General features: G+C 42.3%; 1 protein-coding gene across 1 annotated transcript; it reads right to left on the minus strand.

Annotated features, from left to right (window-relative positions):
* Positions 1 to 186: 186 nt before the first annotated feature.
* TCP11L1 (t-complex 11 like 1) lies at positions 187 to 24205 on the minus strand (the record flags this gene model as incomplete). The annotated part of the gene is made up of 9 exons (XM_084248636.1): positions 24041 to 24205; positions 16837 to 16969; positions 15448 to 15568; positions 14205 to 14425; positions 10119 to 10255; positions 8031 to 8227; positions 4587 to 4768; positions 3532 to 3704; positions 187 to 389 (listed from the first exon to the last, which is right to left on the minus strand). Exons 1-9 carry the CDS (start codon positions 24192 to 24194, stop codon positions 187 to 189), a joined length of 1521 nt encoding a protein of 506 aa, XP_084104762.1. The 5' UTR covers positions 24195 to 24205.
* Between the last annotated feature and the right edge of the window lie 267 nt (positions 24206 to 24472).

The following is a 24472-nucleotide window of genomic DNA, read 5'->3' on the forward strand; positions in this document are numbered from 1 at the left end:
AAACCTTCAAAATAGAATTCAGTGCATTTTTCAACAAGTCTTTTCAACAGTGATACACAATATTCTTTCCTTTGGAATCAGTGCTGTTAAATAGAAATGTACTAAGTAGCCATTTTCCAAAGCAACATTAGAATTGAGAAAAGGGATTCGGAGCTGAGCGACTAACACTGCGACAGGGAGCGCGTGTCAGGGTCTGACGAGAATCTTCCTGAGGATGGCATCATAGTAGGGACTGAAGACCATCTTGTTATAGTTGACCAGGCGAACAAATTTAATAGCAACTTCCTCCAGCTCTTTCTGAACTGGGCCCAATCCCCCAGGTACTGTGGGCAATGGCTTCTGATGACCTGATGCAAGGTAGGTTTCTAAGAAGGTCAGGATGCGGGAATCTGTGATAGAAAAGAAAGCATCTGGCTATTTCTTGTTGCAAGTGCCTTTATAAACTCCTGATTATGCTTCAGTTTTCACTTAAACTAAATTCCCTTTTCAGGAAGGGCTTCCCCGATCTCTCCCCAGACCAGGTACCCACCACCTGGTGCTTTTGAACATTCATCCTACATGTGATGGTTCCTCTTCCTCTAGATGATTAGTTTCATGAGGACAGGAACCATGCCTGTTTAGCATTCTCTCTCCAACACCCAACAGAATGTCCAGCATGAGATCTGGGCCCCAGCAAAAGCTCCAAATGCATATGGGGTGCAAGAATAAAAGGAGGCTAGTGTGTTGGCAGCTTTTACTTTCGCTCTCAGGGGAGCAATACAGACCAACATCAGCCATTATTGAAGATCACATTAAAAAAAAAATAGGAAAAACAAAGCAGAAATGAAAAGATCAAGAAAGAGGAAGGTGCTTCCAGAACTGCTGGTTCATGATCTCTTTCCCATTAAGCCTACATGAGAGAAACCTGAGCTTCCTTCTTGAATACCTACAATGGAAGGCCATGGAAGCTGCGGGCATTTGTAAACTAGTGTGGCTCTGAGAAATAATTTAGGCTGATGCTTTGTCACCCATGGCCCACTACACATACAATGCTTTTGTATTCTCTTTTGTACCCGTATTAGCCAAAAAGGAGTGTGTGCAAGTCACACATCTTGCAGACTTTATTACAAAATCCAGGGCCTCCCCGGTGGCGCAGCGGTTGAGCGCTGGGTTGCGAAGCTGCCGGCGGCCTCTGCGGCGCCGGTTCGATCCCCGGCTGCTCCCCGGCCACTGGAGGAGGGTCCCACATGGCGCGCAGACCTCTCCTGCCACCCGCTGCTCCCCTCAGCAGTGTACTTCGGTCCTTCTGCCTGCTCTGCTCCCCGCTCTGGTGAATTCTGTCACCCTCCCGCGCTTCTGACTGTACCCAGTACATGTATAAACAAAACAAACAAACAAATAAATAAAACATGCCTCTATAAAAAAAAAAATTCATAAGGACATTTACATAGAATGGGCTTTTCAAATGACATGCCCTACTCCTTGCCCCGAGGAAGCCTTCAGATGCAGATCACTTACACCCTTCAGAATCCAATAACAAACTGACACAAACTTCTGACTCAGTGGGTCCCATCATCTCTATTCTAAAGTTCCTTCATTCTTTAAGGTCCCCAGAGGTGGGAAGCCTCAATTGGAAGTAGAGACAGAAGGGGAGAGCCTCGCATAGTTCCTGCATCCTGGTTTTCAGCCCCCACGGTCTGTAACTGGCTGTCACTAAGCCACCAAGATGGCAGGAGTAATTAAGCAGGGGTCTATTTGCAGGCATATTTCTGCATCCCTACCAAGGAGGGCAGTATTCATCGTGATGATTCTGATCCTAGCACCCTGCAAAATCTGCAAGAGCCTCCTCCTGAGTGACCCCCAGATGAAACTATGACCAATGCAGGGCTGGGATAAAATACCTTAATTTTAAAAACCACCGGTCCACATATATCTTTTTTCGTAAAATGTTGAGAGATTTTTAGTAATTGTAATATTAGGAGCAAGCCAATGTCTCTGGCCAAGGCTTCCACCCCAGCCTGAAATCTGATAACCATAGATCATTCAGCTTCTGCCTCAAGCCTGCTCATTTTTCATTATTTATAGGTTGAATACTGATCTGGTTTCATAAAGAATTTGAGAAAGGTCTTCAAATTAATTCTATTAGGATAAAGAGATCTGAATTTTGAAAATTAAACACTGTATTCCTTAATCAACCAGAGAACAAAATTTTTTATAATGCCCCTGCTGTGATGATTAAAAGTAAGAGCTAAAACAATAGAGTGGTATTTTAAATAATAGCTACTCTACTGAGTACTTACTATGTGTGCCAGGCACTCTACACAGCTTACCACCTCTCAGCAACCTTGGAAGGTAACTGGTCCCTGTTTAGATTAGGAACTCCCGCGTCAAGTCACTTGCTTAAGCTACACAGTAAGTGCTTGTAAAGAAAACTTCTACCTCTCCTGTGTTTTCCCTTTACTCAGCCTACTAACACAATCACAACCCCTCCAACACCAGATGTGAGGAGGGCTTTCCTCTACCAAGCAACTCCATGACACCAGAGGGGTGGCCTATGATTTATTCTGTTCTGACCCTGCCTACCTAGAGATAGCATCAGATCCCACAGGCGAAGGGCCCAGTCCCATGAGGCTGCTCCCCTCTCCAGATACCAATCACAGGTAGGAGAGCTCCAGGTTACCCACAACTTCTGCCCGAGTTGGCTATGGATCAGAGGTTCCTATGATCTCTTCCTTCTTGGATTTCAATTATTTGCTAGAACAGCTCAGAGAACTCAGGGAAACACCTAATTACTTTTACCAAATTATTATATAATAAATGGTAGGACAAAGGATAGAGAATAGTCAGAAAAGATATCCAAGGCAAGGTCTGGAAAGGTCCCAAGAATGAGAGCTTTGTGCCTGTGGAGTGGGGGTGCTCTACCCTCCCAGTACCTGGAAATGTTCCAACCTGGAAACTCTGAACCCTATACTTTTGGGATTCATGTAGACAGGATTGATGATTAACTCTGTTTCTAGCCCCACCCCCTTCTCTGGGTATTGGGAGGTAGAACTGAAAATTCCAAGCTGCTAATCATGATTTGGTTCTTTGAGTTCTATCCCACACCCAGGCGCCCTCCAGGGATGATGTTTTTTCTGGAACAAAAAACATTCCTATCAGCTATAGGATTTAGGAGTTCCATCAGGAACCAGGGTCAAAGACCAAACCTCAGGACAAAAGAGGTTCCTAGTGCTCTTATCACTTAGGAAATAACCAGAGTTTTAGGAGGACTGTGCCAGGAGCCAGGGGCAGAAACCAGTATATATACATTTTCTATTACCTCACTATGCTGTAGCAGAGTTCTCATCTAAGGCCTGTGAGTTCTGATGCAAGTCAGCGCCCTCAGCACAATAATGGCTGCCTGGTCACCAGGTGCCCACCCTCTGGGTCAGTCACTCTCTCCTCTTCCATCAGCATCACTGCCCACCACCAAAACCCTCTAGATTTCTGCGGAGGAGCCTGTCTGCCAGCCCCCATGATAGCACATTCTGCTGCCTGCCTTTCCAAACATACCCATGATCCTGCGGATGGGGTCATCAGGACTGGCCACAGCCTGGATCTGGCCCTTGAGCGCGGTCTCCTTGTCTGGGGTGAAGGGGGTGAACCCACACAGGGAAAGGCAGCTGCTCACCTCCAGGCAGACTTTCTCCCCAATAGTGGTCAGGGCATCCTTCAGATGGATGGAGCTAGAGAGCGAAGGAGAAGGAGAAGTTAGAGGAGGGGGCACAAGGGCACATCCAGCAGCACCAGCAGCCCCACCCTGGATGAGGCACGACAGCCACTTACTCTTCCTGCCCTGGACGTTCTTAGGGCCAACAACCCCAAACCCAACTTCTTGCTAGCATCTCTGTGGTGAAATTGACTGAAACTGACTTAAGAACAGCTTGAACACCTCTGGGGCAATTCACAGAAAACCAGAAATTTGGAAGCTATGGGACAGCAGTAGGAGAGAAATTTTTCATTGGCTACTCTTTTGTCCCTTTTCATTTTTGAAGCACACTGAGTTTATAAACTACTTTAAAAGAATAAATAAAATGACCAAATATTAGGAAAATTATCACTTTGATTTTAGGCCCCCCCAGCACTCCCAGAATGCTGTAGGGAGGAAGTGGCTACCTTTGTTCTGGGTCCCCACAGAGTTTTGTATGGTAGAATTAGTGTAGCCAAGGAGCAAGCCTTGGGATGTACAGCTGGTACCAACTCTATGCCCGCCCCCACCTGCCAGGGCGGATGTGGCAGGACAAGGCTGGACTCCTGAGGAAGCACCAAACAGGTCCCCCTCACCAGAAGCTTTGATGGAGCAGTTCTTCTGGAGGACAACCTACATCTTGGTAGCAAACCTTTGAAAGCCACTAGCCTCGATCCTTGCGAAGCCTAGAGTTGATTCTAACTTTGGTCGCATGATCCTGAATAAATTGCTGGGTTTCTGCACTGTTTCCTCTCAGCTCCTAGAGAGAGGCCCTAGATTCCGCTTAACACTGGCAGACTCCCATTTCAGGCTTCTCTGTGCCATCTGCTGCCTCCCCACCCCTCCATCAAGGTCCACTCCACAGCTCCCAGCCACTCACGGCAGATGCATATCTGTGAGCAGAATCTTCACAATTGTCTTGAGTTTCTCAGCAAAGCTAGCCTGGCTGGAAATTCCTGGGCCTGCCATGCTGAATGTAACCAGCAACACAGCTCCCAGGGTGGTCAGGTGCTCCAGCTGGAGTTGGAGCTCTTGGAAGCGAGACTGATCCATCAAAACTGTCTGCAATGAACACAACAGAAATCATCCCTGAGCTGCAGGTTGGGACTGGCCGGCAGAGGGCAGTGGGAACACGGTCCTCACACGAGCCTCCAGAGTCTCCCTCAGGACTATCTAGTTATTTCAGAGATAGAAGGAATATGTGTGAGTTCTTCTTCCATCTCAGAAACCCCTTTTTCTTTAAAAAGGTGCAGCAGCGCATACTCATTAAGAACCAGTGTCAATTCAGGCTCTGTCATTTACCAGTGGCATGACCGTCATGCAAGTTTCTTCAACCATCTGAGCCCCACACAAAATGGGGATTCCTACTTCACAGAGCTGTCTTAAAGGTGATAAAAAGATCATGTATGGGGCCTCCCCGGTGGCGCAGCGGTTGAGCGCTGGGTTGCGAAACTGCGCGCGGCCTCTGCGGCGCCGGTTCGATCCCCGGCTGCTCCCCGGCCACCAGAGGAGGGTCCCGCATGGCGCGCAGACCTCTCCTGCCGCCCGCTGCTCCCCTCAGCAGTGTACTTCGGTCCTTCTGCCTGCTCTGCTCCCCGCTCTGGCTCTGGTGAATTCTCTCACCCTCCCGTGCTTCTGACTGTACCCAGTGCATGTATAAACAAAACAAACAAACAAACCAGCAAACAAATAAATAAAGCATGCCTCTATAAAAAAAAAAAAAAAAGAAAAAAGATCATGTATGTAAAATGGCTAGAAGATCCAACACTCAATTAGTAGTTCTAGCATTAGAAAGAATGAGATACACAACAAGGGTGACAAACTCATTCCAGGTTGGCGGGGACCATCCTGGTTTTAAAACTAACTGCCAAGTCTTGTGAACTCTTTCAGGCCTGGGCAAACCAGGATGTCAGATCCACGCCCCCATCCAGAGCACTGGGTGGGAGGAATTCCTTGAGGACAGAGCCTACACTGATACCTCAGTATCCCCCTCAGCCCCTGGTACAAAGGAGGCCATCAGGAAGTGGTAAGTGAATAAAGAAAGAGAGAAGCAGTAAGCAGAACGAGGAATGACAGGAAACAACCCAAAGCTGCCTGGAAAGCAGTTAATGATCGCCCTCCATCCCCATGTTAAAGACACCCCAGGTCCTACAAGGCCAAAGTCTCCTGGTTGGAGTGAGGGAAGAGCAGCAGAAATGTTGAGGAGATATGACTTCTGAGTTTTTACTGGTTAATCAAATACACTTTAAGGACCATCTTGCTGGAAGAATGTGAGACACACTAAACCAAGATGTTAACAATTTGGCCTCTTAACACAGAATTCTTTTCAAGGTGTCAAAGCTATCTTTGGAGACCGAGACTCTTCCGTTATTGAACAGATGCTTCAGCAGCTCTTCAGCTTCTGTTTTCACTTCACTTTGTTACATGGCTGCATCCTGGCTCTGAGGCCTCCCGATGGTTTGCAGTGCTTCAGTTAGGAAGCAAAAGATTTCCCAGGATTGATTCTGAGATTACACATCCGTCCTCAGTGAAACACCATCTCCTCACAGCTGTACTTCAAGAGAAATGTCAGGATAAGAACTGCCCTTCAGGAGAAAACATGCCACTCTTCAGAAAACATAACCTTCCTTTCCCACTTTGACATCTTCTCCTCTGGCACAGGGAACTCAGAGGCAAGAGGTAAAGCCTGGGGTTTACAACATCTTAAAAGGGAACTCAGATGAGAAAGATATTTAGAGAAGTAGCAGGATCTCAGGCTAGAGATAAGAAACCAGAGTGTCCTCAAAAGAGATGGGACATCTATATACCAAACCAACTATTGAGGAAAAGATGGGGGAATCCCTCATTAGTCATCCCCTTAAAGGACAGAAGTGCAGTCAGAAGTACTTGCTGTGAGCTCTCTTGCTTGGCTGTAACTCTCCAGGTGCCTCTTTAATTCTTTCTCCTTTTCTTAATAAACCTGCCCTTTTAAAATGTAAAAAAAAAAAAAAAAAAAAGCTGAGTAATATTCCATGTGTATAAGGACTAGAGTCAAAATAAGTGTGTGGGGGGGGTGCAATTGTATGGGAAATATAACCAAAATGAAAATGCATACATTGTGCAAAGATGAAAAAAGATGTAAGAATTATATAAAATAAAATATTTAAATAAAAAAAAGCACTTGTAAAAAACAAAAACATCACTCCACATAGGAGGGTGGGAAGTTTCCTTAGATAAAATTAAGAAGCAATACCACTATTAGGGTTTTAGTCAAAATGAATAAAAACAGGACAGAGGTTAAAAAACACAAATTAGGAAATCCCATACAATACTGGTAGGACCATAAAGTGATGTAGTTGCTTTGGAAAAGTTAACAGTTCTTCAAAATGTTAAACTTAGAGTTGCGACATGACCCTAGGGACATACCCAAGAGAAGTAAAGACAAATGGCATGCCAAACCTTGCACACAAAGGTTCACAATTCACAATGACTGAAAACTGGGGACAATCCCCAAATCTTTATCAACTGATGAACAGATTAACCAACTGTGGTAAGGCAAATCAGTATTTTAGGGAATGTTACCCAGCCTTAAAAAGGAAAGAAATACTGACATATGTTACAACATGGATTAACCTTGACGCCCTTACAGTAAAATAAGCCAGTCACAAAAGGAAAAATACTGTATGAGGTATCTAGAATAGTCAATTCCATAGAAACACAAAGTAGAATGATAGTTGCCAGGGACTCAGGGGAGAGAGGAATGAGGAGAGAGTATTTAAAGGGTACAAAGTCTCAGTGTCTGAAGAAGGAGAAGTTCTGGAGGGGATGGTGACACCGGCCACACAACCATGTGAATGTACTTAAGGTTACTCAACACTTAAATTTTCTGTTGTATTTTACCACAATAAAGATAATACTACCAAAAATAAAAAAATGGAAATGGAGAATTGGCACAGGCTGCCACAGGAATGAACATAATACTTAGTGAAAGAAGCCAGACACAAAAGGTCAACATTGTGGGACTCCACTGATATGAAATATCCAGAACAGGCAAATCTAGAGACAGAGAGGAGTTAGTGGTTGCCAGGAAGTCAGGGCAGGGCGGGTGGGCAGAGGGGAGGGCAGTGATTGCTAATTGGATACAGGGTTTTCTTTTTGGGGAGATGGAAATGTTCTGAAATTAAATAGTGGTAATGGTCCCATAATGCTGAATACATTAAAAACCACGGAACTGCACATTTTAAAAGGGGTAATTTTTTGGCATGTGAGTTTTAACAAAACAATTAATTTTTAAAAGTTCAGTAGCACAAAAAGAAATGAGCAGTTAGGCTGCTGGAGCACCTACTTCTGGAAAAGGTCTCCGCAGGTGGTCCCATCTCAGAAGTTTCAGGTATGCATAATTCTGGACAGCCACGGGATTTGTCCTGGGAGCGTCCCCAGAGCCAGCAGCCCCTTCCCCAGCTGGCAGGGAATTTTTATATTTCTGATTCATAAGATCATCCGCAGCTTCTTCTAGCCACTGGGTGACAAAGTCCAGAGAATCTGAAAAACAAGGCTGAGCATGTTACTATGGCGCTTGGGGGGTGTCCAGGGAAAGCATGCTGGAGGCGTGGCGCAGAACACAGGGTGGACTTTGGAATCAAATATAGAACTTGGTTCAAATCACATCACCAACTACTGTGAGTAGTTGGCAAGTCATGAGCTGTCTGAGTATCAAATTCCTAACATAAAGACATGCTCACCACCCCTCATAGGCTGTTGTGCGGATGAAACAAGAGAGTAAATACAAAGCACCAGCGGTTGCCCCTGTTGCTCTCTTCTGCCTGGCCCTGACCACTGTGTGAGTCCCGCTCTGTGAGATGACAGACATCCCTGCTCAGAGACAGATGGGATGGAACACTGGCTAGAGTGACCCAGGGCAAAGTATCCCCCAAACTAAAGAGGAGGCTTTTCCTTGCCTAGATCTTGCTTCCAATGAATCTGGCTGAGTTAGGCCCCAAGGGAGGGGAGGTGCAGGTGTCTGATATACATTACAGTGTTCAGGGCACTTTCAGGGAAGACTCTCAACTGGTTTTCATCCACCATCATGCTCCCCCTGCTTTTGGAATCAGAGCAATGCCCCAGGGACTCTGAGGGATACCAGAGAAAGAAGATAAGGTTCTTGTCCACAGTACTTGATCAAAAATTGTCTGTTAGATCCTGGGAAGTCTTGCCCCTTAAAAACAAGCAGGCAGCCAAGGTCACGGCTATAGTCCTTTCTTCACTGAGGCTAGGGGACATGCTTCTGGCTCTGTTAACAGACAGACTGCACCAAGTCTTGGTTCTGAGCTTCACTCTCCCTTTAGCTTTCTCTGCGGCCCACCACTTTTGGGAGGCCTGGGTTTTTTGCTGTGAGAAATAACCACTACACTCTGACTGGCCCACTCTTATTCTGGTGCTTCATCATTCCTGGGAGCCCAGCTGCTGGCATCCAATTCTCATACTAAGGCTCTTATAAAACTGCAGCCCTCGTGTTCCCCAGAAGAGCAACACAACACTGGCTGAGAATATGGGCTGGTCAGTCAATTCTGGTTAAGTCTCTCAAAAGCTGTTTCCACAAATGTAAAACAGGGTTAAGAAATAGTGCCCACTTGCTAGACCAACTGTGTGTGAGTTAAATAGAAGGCAATTCTCCCCCGGCATGATTAGCAAACCCACTCTACCTCCTTCTACTCTGCTCTTCCTGACTCATGTCAGCAGCATCAGACTTCCCTGTCTGGAGCTGGATGAAGAACTGCTCAGGTCACTGAAGTCTGAAGTCAGTATCAGGCCAGACCACCCAGTCTACCTAGGGACCATCATGTTCACCTAGTGAGCAGCAAAGTTAGAGGCAACCCAGAACTCAGGATAAATTAGATCTGAAGACCGCTATTTTCTCAGCACATCAGCTGTCATGCAGAGACCCAAAAAAGCATCCTAGAAATGCAGCAGCATTTTGGATTGTATGGTCATCTGTTTTCCTACAGTCATCTGAGAGTCACAAAAATGAGCCTTTTTCTGGGTGTGAAACCAGAATATGATACATATAAAATAGAAGCAAAGTAGAATCTTGATTGACCTCACAGAAAGGAGTAAATTAAACAGCCATAAGAAGTGTGTCATGTTTTTAAAATCAAGATCCCACACACGATTTATCTAAAATTCCTATTCTTTTCTTTTTAATTAATTAATTTTTAACTGAGGTAATATTGGGATACCCCCTTAAAGTTCTATTCTATCTTCTTTTAAATTTCTAAGAGACAAATTTCTTTGTCTCTCCTGTTTGCCAATTAAGTTTTCTTTTGTCTTGTGCTTTTCTGTCATCATTTTGTTTTGAAAGCAGTATCGCTATGTGACAAGCTACTAAAATGAAAAAGCACAGGCAACAGAGAGCATCATGAAACCTTAGACATACTCGGCTGCTTCTCCAAAAGTTCCTGGAACTTTGTCCTCTCATAGTCCACTGACTGCTGCATTAGGTGGGGCCGGATGCTGCTGACAGCGAAGTTTGCCATGTCCACTTTCATCAGGTCCAACACAGAAAAAATTGCTCTAAAAGAAAGAGACAGATGAGTTTAGAATCGGGCACTGAGAAGTAAATAGTGTTTTAAAGGAAAGAGGTGAGTCGCTTAGCCAGTTCTTTTCAACTCAGAAAGAGCAGCAAGACAAGTTAAAGAAAAATATCAGATGGTCTCACTTATAGCAGAAATTTAGAAAACCTAAATAAGGGATCAGTAAAAATCAAAATCAACAAGCAACTATAAACCAGAGACAGTACAGGGGAGGAGGGGTAGGAGGGATTACGGTCAAAGTAAGGGGGGTGGGAATTGTATGGGGACTATAACTAAGATGAAAATGCATACATTGTGCAAAATGAAAACTGATGTAAAAAATATATAAAATTAAAAAAAATGAGGATGCTGAGGAAGGAAGGGAGGAGAGCGGGAAGGAGGGAGGGAGGGAGGGAGGGAGGCAAAAAAATCACGGGGCCTCCCTGGTGACAAAGGGGTTAAAGTCTCAGCACTATCAAGCTATTCCCAGTCACTGCAGCACGAGTTCCATCCCCAGCCAGCCAGGGAGCTACCCACATGGCGTGGCAGACCTCGCCTGTCTCGCCAGCTGCTCCCCTCAGCAGTGTATTTCTGTCGTCTGCCTGTTCTGCTCCCTACTCTGTCTCTGGTGAATCCTCTCACCCTCATCCCATACCTCTGGCTTGTACTCCAGTTCTTGTATTCATAAATAAATAAAATAAATCTTAAAAAAGAAAAGAAAAACAAATTCAGGAAATACCAAAACTTAATGGTTTGAAAAGATCATAAGCTGCTGTCTCCACTCACCCAGCCTTTGTCCCCTAGCAAAGAGAATCTGCCTCCCCCACGCCCACTGCCTGTCTGGTCCAGAACATGTTCTTGGCTCTCATGACAGCACAGAGGAAGGACGGAGTCCAAAACCTTAGATTTTACTGCAGGGATCTCCCCACCTGGTCTTTACTCTCACTCACGTATGTTTATCCACTATCCTAGCAAGGAAAGAAAATAACACTCTTCATTCTCCTCTCTTCTCGCCCCAGTGTCTCTTAGTTTTAGGGCACGCTTTATGCTCTAGTTCTAGTAGCATAATTGCTATTTCACACTATGAATGTAGCCAATGGGCGGCCTGGACTGATGCCAAGGATGCCATCAGCCCTGTCTGCCACATACCAGAAACACTCTCCCCAGAGGCTGGCAGCAGACAAGTGACCTACTTGCAGGAGGTGCCTAAGAACTCAAGGTACAGACTCTGGTGTGGCCCTACACAGATGCAGGAACAGGCTCAAATGTCCTCCAAGTCCTCTGATGCCCTCTGGGATGAACTGAACATCATGTGACAAAATAAACTCGTTCACACAAAAGGCCACTATGCATTCCTCACAATCTGAGGAATGATTCAGGGCCATTCCCCTGCCATTCTGTCCATCTCCTAAACACATGGGACAGTCCATTTCCTGCAGGACATTCTGACACTCCCTTAAGTGTATACCCAAAAGCCTCCTAACCCAGCAACAGGAAAGCAGAAACTACTGGAAACTGTCAAGTGGCAGTCACTGACTGGAAGTAACCTACAAACACATATTGTGCACAGACAAGGTTTTTAAAAAGCTTGCATTCCAGGTTCTCTTGTAAAAAACCCAAAGATCTGGCAAGAGGGCCCATATTCTATCATGGCCCAAATCAGCTGGCACTGAGAAGCATTGGCTGCCTCCTTTGGATTGGGGGGTGTGCCCAGTATGCCAGTCTTCCCAGGCCCTTCTCTTTACAGTAGGAATCTGAGTTTAGGATGGCTTGCCACAGATATTTCACCAGAGGACTTTCTTCCAAGGAATTCCTCACTTAACTTGGTTACATCACAAGGTTTTATTTACTATTTTATTTCTAGCATCTAGCACTATGCATAGCACATAAGAGGTGTTCGATAAGAGCTTCTAAGTGAATGAACAAATCAATAGCTATTTTAAGAGGTCTTTTCAATGCTTTATAAACCCTTAGGTAACCTTACAATGCAGGGTGTTTTTCGTATGTGTTAACTATCTATAGTATAATAATATCAAGAAAGCTGGAAATGAGCTTTTTTTGCTTATGAAACTTTTAGAAAGCAATTTGGTAACATGCAATGAGTCTTGAAACTTTATATACCCTGACACAGTAACCCTCCATTTTATGAACATTTCTCTAGGAAATAACCTAAAATATAGAAGAAAGTTTTATGTACAAAGATGTTCATTACAGAGTTAAATAGTAAGTAACTATACATAATCTAATTGTCCATATTAATGGATAGATGAAATGATTATGGTAATATTAATATGAAAGTTAGGCCTGTAATGTCTACGAGGAGGAGGTCTTCTTAGGTTCAAATGGACATTCAGACTTCTAAAACTACCATAAGGGTCAGGTTTAGCATCATCCAGTCACACAGCTTGCCAACTGGTCAGCACAAAGCATTTGTCTTCAGCAAGTTATGATACTGGCCATGAACAGATAACTCAGACACAGGGGTATCTCCTGGCTTAAAAGTCTCATGTCTCAATATATTTTGTAACAATTCTATGGCAAGTCTTCTAGGTATGCATCAGGGGCACAGCCAGTTAAAAAAAGTTATTCCACTGGAGAAATCCAAAGTATGATGTTCAATCCAGAATTTATAGTTTTGGATTTACAGTTTTCATTCCTTTCAATCCAAATGCAATTTACCAATCAGAGATCATTTTCAAAAGACCAAAGGAATTTAATGTTAACCATGTTATTTAATAGGATTATATAAATGTTAAATTTCTCGATTGTCTTGGTTGTTATTTTAATGATTTTGGAGAACGTCCACATTCTTAGGTGATACTTGCTGAAGCATTTAAGGGTAAAATGTCATTATGTTAGCCATTAATTCTCAGAAGGTTCAGGGAGAAAAAAATTCAAGCATGTATATATTCACACATAAATTTAAAAAAATTGACAATGTTAGAAACTGGTGGATTTATATGAGATATAAGTATTGATTGTATTGTTTTTGCAACTTCTCTGTTTGCAATTTTTCAAAATAAAATGTTTAGGGGAAAAAAATACATAACTATATAACTATATGCCTCCCTGGTGGCACAGGAAGTTGAGTCTCAGCACTATGAAGCTATCAACAGCCACTGCAGCATGAGTTTGATCCCCAGCCCGGGCTCTGGCCCACATTGTGCAGCAGACCTCTCCTGTCGCGCCCACTGCTCCCCTCTGCAGTGTATTTCAGTGGATCTGCCTGTTCTGTTCCCTGCTGTCTCTGGTGAATCTTCTCACACTGCCCCCCTACATCTCCCAAACACACCTCAGGCCTATACCCCAGCTCTTGTGTGCACAGAATGAATCTTAAAAATATATATATTATATATATATATAAAATATATATATATAGTTATATATATATGCCAATGTGATACCAGTACTTGTGCCTTTGGGTGGTAAAATTATGGGTATTTTTCTTCTTCCTATTCTTTAAATTTTACAAAATGTTTGCTTTTTAAATGTTTTAAAGATGCATGAGTACCTATACTTAAGAAAGTCTAAATCTGGGGCCTCCCCGGTGGCGCAGCGGTTGAGCGCTGGGTTGCGAAGCTGCCTGCAGCCTCTGCAGCCGGTTCGATCCCCGGCTGCTCCCCGGCCACCTGAGGAGGGTCCCACATGGTGAGCAGACCTCTCCTGCCGCCCGCTGCTCCCCTCAGCAGTGTACTTCAGTCCTTCTGCCTGCTCTGCTCCCCGCTCTGGCTCTGGTGAATTCTCTCACCCTCCCACGCTTCTGACTGTACCCAGTGCATGTATAAACCAAACAAACAAACAAATAATAAATAAATAAATAAATAAGACATGCCTCTAGAAAATTAAAAAAAAAAAAAATCTAAAAAAAAAAAAAAAAAAAAGAAAGTCTAAATCTGAAAATAGGGTCAGTAGTTTAAGTGCACTGATGGTACTTAACGCAGTTCCCATACCTAAAAAGGGGCACTATTTCCTTAATGTCCTTTAGTTTCTTCACTTCCTCATCTCGAGCAGGTGCACATAGTGTCCCCATCATGCCAGTAATGAATTCTGCCAGCTTGGAAATGTCCAGGGCCCCATTTTCAGCCTCCTGCTTTATCAGATCCAGATCCAAGACTTCTGTTATCTGGTTTCTCAGTCTAGTGTGACCAGGCAGCAAGAAAGATAAGAGAGTCTACAAGAGAGCACAACTGAGTTTAATCAAAGTTTCCTAGGCAGACATAACTCTTTATTATAAGCAGTGGAATTTACAACTGTCCAAGTAAGGGTTTACCAATTATTACTATAATATTGCATACATTTTAACCTCTTCTTCAATAAATCTACAGAAAAACACATTTACAAATCATTTAGACCAGTCATTTAAGCTGCCATTTAAGTCCTAGGTAGCAAGCAACTGGACACAAGATGAAAATTTTGTTAAAAGTGAGAAAAGGGGCCTCCCTGGTGGTGCAAGGGGTTAAGAAGCAATCTATGAAGCTATCAGCAGCCACTGCAGCAGGAGTTCGATCCTGAGCCTGGGAGCTACCCACATGGCACAGCAGACCTCTCCTGTCTCGTCAGCTGCTCCCCTCAGCAGTGTATTTCAGTCACTCTGCCTATTCTGCTCCCCACTCTGTCTCTGGTGAATCCTCTCACCCTCCCACACCTCTGGCCTGTACCCCATTCTTGTATGCATAAATAAATAAATCTTTTAAAAAATAAAATAAAAGTGAGAAAAAGAAAACATGAATTGACATGAAACTCTGAGCCAACCACAGATGCCAGTTTCTATGGATATATTACTTCTTGGATACTACGGCTAAAGGTACTGCAGAAACAGTCCTACCTTCCACTTAATGTCTTCTCTATCCCACAGACTGAATCACTTTTTGGCCAAAATGAACGTGTCCATACCTATTAAAAATTTTATAAGTCACCTATATTTTGTAAAATAACTTGTTTAAAGCATTGTTGTTGGTCTTTTAAATGATTTTTTTCTTCATTTACAACAGTAATGCCTTCAGGTTACCATAGCTTGTTTGAAAATTTAACAAGGCTAGTAAGACAAAAATATTCCTATAAATCCACATTTCGCAAATAATTTAACTTCTTGATCCTTCTATTTCTTTAGTCTTCTTGGCACAAAACAAAAAAAGAGTTTGGAAAGTACTTCTAGCACACCAGGAAAGCGCCACAATTTGCTTTTCCCCTCACCTCTTTGATCTCTCCAACAAGTTTGATGGCATGGTCATATGTTGGGGGATCTTCACTTAGCTGGACACTCAAGCAATCCCAAAAAGCTTTATGTACAATATCCTTTACTCTTTTCTCCAAGCTGGAGGCAAATAAGGGTGGGGGGAAAGGTAAAACAAATAAAATACTTGAACCTTAAATAAGTTTCAAAAGCACAAACTTTGTGAGCTCAGGGTAAGAAATTTTTCAAATAAAATGGATGAAACAATGATTTCTCAGACATACTTAAGTCAATCATTACTTTTAGTTAGTGATTTATTTCAGTAAATAGCACTTAGGAAAGAACAACTTTTAAATAATTTGAGAGATGACATAATCCAATTAACAATATGTAACAGTGCCATGTGACAAAAAGAATGTTGGGAAGTTTAAAACCATTAATTTTTAGTTTCCTGATATCAGCAAGTTTCCTAAGATGTCCATGATTAAGAAGTTTAAAGTAAAAATTCAGCATGTATATGAGTTGAAGAACTTTACTTTATAAAAACAGCCTATTTCCATGTGGTATATAGGACTATTGCTTGATTAAGTACTAAACTAAAAAATGCACATATAAATCTCATTAAAACTAGTTTCTCTTCATGAGAGTAAAATGAAGCTTCCAATGAAATAATGAAAATTATTAAGGTGACAAAGTACTGTCTTTGCAAAACATAAGGAATGTCCATGTTCACATTTAGAAGCCTCATATGGGAGACACTATAATTTGGCAATTCAGCAGCCATTCATTCTTTGTTAATAGAATCTCAGTATTTTTCATGACATTTTTGCAATTATAATGGGCAATGTTTTTTCTTTCTTAGGACAATACATTTTAAAAGGCACACCTTACAATCAACAGAGTTTTAGAGTCAGTGCGAATTGGTGCTAGGGGTACATAGAATAATGCACAGTCTTTGTCTATGTAGAGTTTACAATCTGGTGAAGAACAAAAGTAAACTAACAACTGCAGTACAATGTCAGAACTACAAAGAAATGAATAAAATGAAGCAATGAAAACACAAAATGAAGCAGCTAAATCCTATGGAGTAGGGAGAAGCTGACAAGAAAGATTTCCATGGGAGATTTCAAGACCTTTTATTTATATTTTGAAGTATCAGTGGTCAAGAGATCCACTATCAAACTCTAGTGATTCCTAGTATGGAATATATATATACACACACACACACATATATACATATATATACATACATATATGTGTGTGTGTGTGTATGAGGTGTGCGTATTTTAGCAACAATATACAAAAAGGAAATATACATTTGAATATATTGTCATCCAATAAAGAAAACATTTCCAAAATTGGGAAATAGTGGTGTTCTACCAAACGAGACTGCTCAATAACCTCCTTACCTGTCCTCCGGTAATTCAACTGGTTTAATCCGAAAGTCTCCATTGACCACAATTTCATGGGCTAGCGCCATGTTAGTGACTCCCTTCACAGTCTCTAGAAGCTCTTCAACAGTCACAAATTGAGGAGGACTAGCTGTAACAAAAAACCAGGGTAAGAGATCTGCTTCTCTGTGTTAAAAATTTCTCTCTTTCTCTCTTTTTCTCTTTCTCTCTTTCTCTCTCTCTTTCATTTATTTATGTATACAAGAACTGGGGTATAGGCCACTGGGGTATGGGAGGGTGAGAGGAATCACCAGAGACAGAGTGGGAAACAGAACAGGCAGACTGACTGAAATACACTGCAGAGTGGAGTAGCAGGCCAGGAAGGAGCGCTCTGCTGCGCCATGTGGGTTAGCTCCCTGGCTGGGGATCGAACTCTTGCTGCAGTGGCCGAGGACAGCTTCATGGGTTGTGTCTTAACCCCTTGCGCCACCAGTGAGGCCCTCTGTGTTAAAAATTTCTATCAAAACAAGGAGAAAGCAGTGGTTCTGGCACCCGCTAATCATTTTGGATCAGCCTTTATTTATGAAAATATTTGGGTAGTTTCCAACAGTATAATATCACTTATGTCATACTTATTTTTTCTTTTAACCTTGAAATTCTGAAAGCAGAGATCATTCACAATACAAAAAATATGTTTTATGTTTCTTTTTTTACTAATACCAGTCAATGAAAAATACTTACAGTAAACTGATATGCAGAAAAACTTTTTAGAGATGAATATTTCCCCAATCCATTGAGGGTTTCTTTCCTAATCCCTTTCACGCCTGTTTGTCCTAAATCAAAAAATGAGACACCAGCTTTATGATTCCCTCTTTTGCTTCTACCAGCAATTTATCATTTGTACCACCACTAAAACTGTGTCATGGCTGAGTCTCTCTAAATGAATCTTCCCAAATTAAAATAGTAACAAATACTTCAGGGTACCAGGTGCCATTTAAAGGACACTTAAACCACTATCGCATACAGGACACTAAGACAGAATATGAGAGTTCTGAAGCTGCCCTGTGAGTAAATCAAAGAATTTTGTAGAATGAGGCCCACTGAATCAATGTTTCATAATCATCTCTGATTCTGATAAATCTTCAGATTTACCTTCCAGAAAGTTCTCATACAAATTTCCTCAGGTGTTCTGAGCGAAGGAACAAAGATAATTCATATTCTTAAAAAGTCTATGAGAAAATATAGGGTTTTTTTGTATACTAGTTATACCTCAATAAGGCATTAAGAAAAGCACTTTTAGCGGGGCCTCCTGAGGGGCGCAGTGGGTTGAGCAACGCACTGTGAAGCTGTCTGCAGCCTCTGCAGAGCAGGTTCAACCCCTGGCCGGCCAGGCAGCAACACACATGGCACAGCCCACCTCTCCTGCTTTGCCTGCTGCTCTCCTCAGCAGTGTCATCCCTCTGCCTGTTCTGTTCCCCGCTCTGTCTCTGGTGAATTCTCTCACCCTACCACACCTCTGACTGTACCCCAGTTCTTGTATAAATGAATATTTTTAAAAACTGGTTTTTTTTTTTAAACCTGATACTTTTTAAAGATTTATTTATTTATTATTTATTTATACAAGCACTGGGTACAGTCAGAAGCGCGGGAGGGTGAGAGAACTCACCAGAGCCAGAGCAGGGAGTAGAGAAGGCAGACTGACGAAGTACACTGCTGAGGGGAGCAGCGGGCAGCAGGAGAGGTCTGCGCACCATGTGGGACCCTCCGGCCGGGGAACGAACCAGCGCTGCAGAGTCTGCGGGCAGCCCCGCAACCCAGCACTCAACCGCTGTGCCACCGGGGAGGCCCTTTAAAAACTGTTTTAAAAAAAATCACTGTTAGCAATTTTTTAGTAATTATTTGAATCAGATGGAGGGGTTGTGGAACCAGATTGCTGGAACCACTTTTAGTCTATGATTTAGCAGGTCTGGGGGGGCTGGAGCATCTGTACTTCTCAAATCTCTAGTTGATTCCCATGGTCCCAGAAGCTGTACTTTCAAAAGCACTGGCCTAGAAGGTGACTATATTAACTGCATGTGATGGTGATAAAATCTGGGCTTAAAATGAGAGAAATAATATCACTGGTTTGCATAGCTTTAATAACTGTGAAGACTTTCTTAGGTTAATGAAAAGTTAATTTTCCTCTTCTTTCTTTCACCTTAAAACAAAAAAAGGAACCAAATCTAAGTTGTCAGATTTTATCAAGTAAAAATCTTTATTTGGTCCCATAAGGGGAAGTTGGGAAAACGCACAAAAGTCTCCTCAATATTTACAGATTTTTTTAAACATTTCAAAAGGACAGGTTTATTAGGGAAAGGAGAGAGAAAAAGAGGCACCTGCATAGTCATGGGTGGGCAGGAGAACTGCTGCTCCTGTTTTGCAAAGGGAAAAGGTTTGTGGAAAAAAACACCTGCATAGTCACAGGCTGGCAGGAGAGCTGCCCATTTCCAGATAACATTAATTTACAAGAAATAAATAAATAAATTTGCTTCATGGATATTGGTAAGGTCATTTTGGGAGGCATAGTAGACAAAGGCATGCAGGTTTAAGCTCTGCCTTCTCTTTAGAAAAAAGGTAACATTAGGTCTTCCCAGTACATACTCTTACATATAAATAAACTTTCAAAAGCAAGTTCCACCCAGCCATCACAGCCCATATTTGGGGCAAAACAACTTGTACTCAAGTGCTGAGAACATCAGAAAACTAGGAAGAAAGTTTTCAGGAGCTGTCCAAGTTAGAAACTATTTAAAATCAGATTAATGGAGGGTATACCACAAAGATAAAAGCTACAATTTTAGGATACCATCAGAAAATGTTACAGATGTACAAACACAGGAAGTATTCACTGCATGCTAATTATAGGGTTGTGGAGTAGGTTTTTATAATTTTTTGAGAATTCTCAAATTTACCAATTCATATGTGAAAACTTACAAAGATGCAGTTTGGTAGGCAACATGGCTTCACCTCACCTTGTGAGGCAAACCTGAGATATAACAGCTGAAAAATGTAATGTTATATGTGTTTTACCCTGGGATTTATTTTACTGTGAATAAAGTTGAAGCTGTTGCTAAATTTTGTTACATTTGTGTACTGATGCCATCAGAAAAACTGAAACCCACATCAAATTAAACATGTTCTTTGAGAGAAGATTTCGGTGAACAGATTCCAAAATAAAATGAATGTCTCATTTAGAACGGTCATACTCTACCTTTTTTCTACTTAAGGTGTTCTGGAATCTGAGAAATTGGTACACTCTAAAGAGATGCTTAAAGTCATACAAATTGGTGGATATTTATGGAGGACAAGTGGCAGATGTCACCCAAACAGCCTATAAGATGAGTGTGGTAAAATAAGGGTAAAGCTTATTATACCGTTTGGAAATTGTTACTTATCTTCTGCACTAGACTGCAAACTCCATGAGGAGCTAGTTCACTACTGGATCCCTGATACACAGTATGCACTCAAAAAATATCAACTGGTGTCTGGATACAGATACCAACATTCAAAATCTAGTCCTGCACTTTAGAAATGTAGAAAGGTTGTATCATCTATTTGTCTATAAGTATGACCGGGATCTATTAAACTCACAAGATTCTAATTTAAAAAAAAAAATGCTGGGCCTCCCTGGTGGCACAAGGGGTTAAGTCACTATGAAGCTATCCACAGCTACTGCAGCACGAGTTCAATCTCCAGGCAAAAAGCTGTCCACATGGCACAGTGGGCCTCTCCTGTTTTGTCTGCTGCTCCCCTCAGCAGTGCATTTCTGTGGATCTGCCTGTTCTGCTCCCCATTCTGTATCTGGTAAATCCTCTCACCCTCCCGCACCTCTGGCCTACATCCCAGCTCTTGTATGCATAAATAAATAAACTTTAAAAAATTAATAAAATAACACCTGGGGGCCTCCCTGGTGGCCTATAGGTTAACTCTCAGTGCTATCACTGCAAAAGCCCATCCCTGCAGCCTGAGTTCCATCCCTAGCCAGGGAGCTAACCCACATGTGGCACAGTAGACCTCTCCTGTCTCACCTGCTGCTCCCCTCAGCAGTGTATTTCAGTAGATCTGCCTGTTCTGCTCCCCAATCTCTCTCTGGTGAATCCTCACACCCTCTGCACTTCTGGCCTGTACCCCAGCTCTTGTATGCATAAATAAATAAATTTTTAAAATAACACATTGATGTTTTTCATCTGACTACGGTATTTTTTAACTGGTCAACTAGGCTATTAAATGCTAGAGATAGAGATGCTCTGTGAGCAGGGAAGGAAAACATATAGAAGTAGAGGGTCACAGAAGGAACAACAGGAAATCACAGTTCACTGAAGCTTACACTGGGATCTCTACATTTAAAGAAGAGATAATCCTTTAGAATGAAACTACCTTGGATTAGTGAGAAACAATTCTTCCAGCTTTCCTTTTCAATTTCTATTTCCTTTTTCATTATTCTGTATCAGTTACTAAAAGTTCTGTACCCAAATTTGAACATGTGAGTATGTGTGCTTAGGGCAGGCTTTCCACACCACCAAGTATTCTTTGACATCAGCTGAGTGCCCTACAATTCAGTTCAAGTCTGGTACTCCCTACCTGGAGGTAGCGTCAGACCCCAGAGGATAAGGAAATAGTCCCGCAAACTACCTATGCCCCCACACTTCAGATATCAGTTTGTCGCAGTATAGAGTGTCACCTGTGCTTGCAGATTTCCAAGGTTCCAACAACTCCTCCTTCAATTAATTTGTTATAGTGGTTCACAGAACTGAGCAATGTTTTACTTACTAGATCACAGCTCTATTATAAAAGGACAAAACTCAGGAACATCCAGATGGAACAGATGTATAGGGCAAGGTATGGGGAAGCAAAGAGCTTCCATGCTTTCAGAGCAAGCCACTGTCCCAGCACTCCAGGTGATCACCAACTGAGGGCTTGATCCCCAGACTACGGGGTCTTAACTTTACTACTGGGGCTTATAGCCCTGCAGTTACCTATTACTACAAGGAGAAAGAAGCAAGGAAGTTAGAAGAAATAATTCGGGGCTTTAATTGTGAACCTCATTTTGGTATAGACCTCTATGAGAATTTAATGACAGCTTCCATGATCCTCCCTAGAGGATCTAAAAAAACATACACAAACAAATATTGGCACACTTTTTTTAGTTGTTCTGAATCCTCTAAAAGGATTCCGGATCCCAGAGTAAGGATCATGGATCCCAGAGTAAGTACTCCGGCCTTAAGGGCATAACTACAAACAAGTTTAGATAATGTAGCATAGAGTTGACTTGACATCACTTTGGAGTCATGCCATCAGACTGACAGGACACCAAAGGCAAACCATCAATCAAAGAAGGACTAAAGAGAGCCTCCTCAGTGGCGCAGTGGTTGAGCGCTGGGTTGCGAAGCTGCCCGCAGCCTCTGCAGCACTGGTTCGATCCCCGGCTGCTCCCCGGCCACCGGAGGAGGGTCCCACATGGCGCCAGACCTCTCCTGCCGCCCGCTGCTCCCCTCAGCAGTGTACTTCGGTCCTTCTGCCTGCTCTGCTCCCTGCTCTGGCTCTGGTGAATTCTCTCACCCTCCCGCACCTCTGACTGTACCCAGTGCTTGTATAAATAAATAAATAAATAAATAAATCTTTAAAAAAAAAAAAAAGAAGGACTAAAGATCTAAACTAAAGATCCTCCTTTATCAGAAACTGTAGATGATAAAACCATCAAGTTAGTTATATACTTTCACATTACAGCAATCAGTCTTGGTATCTTTAATGCAATAGATAACATGCTATTAGAAGCAGTATTAGCAACAAATTATTATCAAGCCTTTATTATGTGTCAAGCACATTCTAAGTGCTTTATATTAATTCACTTAATCTTTACAACCAGCCTAAGAGAGAAGTGTATTTTCCTCATTAAAAAAAAATGAGAAAACAGAAGCTTTCTAACAGTCATATTGGAAACAAGGCCTAACACATGGATGTTAGGCTATGTTATTAATGGCATGTTCTCTGAACGCTATTGTCCAGTAGTGTATTCATTAAAATGATGTGATAATAGACCACAATAAAATGGAATCCACTAATGTTGGCTGTTAAGAACACTGTGTTTTCTAATAAATTACCTGGGAAGGGCTTTGATCATTTTGCAAGAAACACATCTCAAACCCCAAAATGTTTGAACTTCTTCCAAATATGAAAAGTTACTGATCATCTATACTCTAAAGAGATAACATCAACACTGACATTCTTAGACTGTGACTCTCCCTCTTAAAACTTTCATTCTTGGATTCACTTCAAAAAGCTTAAGTCTTCTTAATAAAAGACATGAGATGATGCAACTGCTTGGAATAAGTACGGAAATTGCCACCCTTTCATCAACTGGCCTGCTCCCTGCCAGCGATCTGAAATGACTTCACCACACACATTCAGCAAACTGAATCCCCTCAACCTCGTGGGAACTAAGCCCTCAGGCAGTGAAGTCAGGGTGTGGTGAACTCACTCACTTTCAAAACCTTTTTTTTTAAACCTGCACAAGCACAGTCCTGGCCGGAACCTGCCTCAGACTTTTCAAACACTTTTAATTAAAGCTGCAATTTGCACTCCACCCTCCTATTTCTCCCAACCCTTCAGAGAATTGGACTGTCACTGAGGCTGGAGGAAGCAAGAATATTTGGACATTGTTCTAAAATTTTCATTCATGTAACTGAAAAACCCATAAGTAACGAGGATGCCAGCTAAGAAATTGCTGCTGTTCTTAAATGCTAATTATTGACAATGTTATCATATTATTAGAACCTAGCTCCAGGCCACATGTACAAGGAAGCCTAATAAAATCATCATTTGAGGGCCTCCCCGGTGGCGCAGCGGTTGAGCGCTGGGTTGCGAAGCTGCCCGCGGCCTCTGGGGCGCCAGTTCGATCCCCGGCTGCTCCCCGGCCACCGGAGGAGGGTCCCACATGGCACGCAGACCTCTCCTGCTGCCCGCTGCTCCCCTCAGCAGTGTACTTCGGTCCTTCTGCCTGTTCTGCTCCCCGCTCTGGCTCTGGTGAATTCTCTCACCCTCCCGCGCTTCTGACTGTGCCCAGTGCATGTATAAACAAAACAAACAAACAAATAAATAAAAACATGCCTCTATAAAAAAAAAAAATAAAAAAATAAAATCATCATTTGAAAATGACTTGCTTCTAACCAAAATCAAATTTGCTTACAGTGAGGTCTCTGAGTGCTGGGAGAACCTGATTTTACTTTTTTCTGTAAAGCGTCATCAGAACCTTCCACGGCATCTTCAAGGCCTTGTTCAGAATCACTTGATTTTGATTTTCCTGCTTCATTTAAACTGGACTTGTCAAAGTTTTCAGACATTCTCAGTTAAGTTTATCCACTTCCCTGGGAAAAGAAAAAAAAAAGTGAACCAAAATGTTCCAGCTCTATCACTAACAGATGTAGCTCAAAGCAAATCATTTCATTTCTTTGAGTTTCAGTTTTCTTGCCCGTGAAATAAACCAACTAAGATCTTATCCAGCTATACCATTTCACTCTGGCAATTGAACAGATACCTATGAAATGACACTTGTTATTTATCAAATTTATAGACCTCTACCCCAGATAGCATGATAGGTTTGAATTTTTTTTAAAGATTT

The sequence above is a fragment of the Talpa europaea genome (genome assembly GCF_964194135.1).
Source record: "Talpa europaea genome assembly, chromosome: 1".
Lineage (NCBI taxonomy): Eukaryota > Metazoa > Chordata > Mammalia > Eulipotyphla > Talpidae > Talpa > Talpa europaea.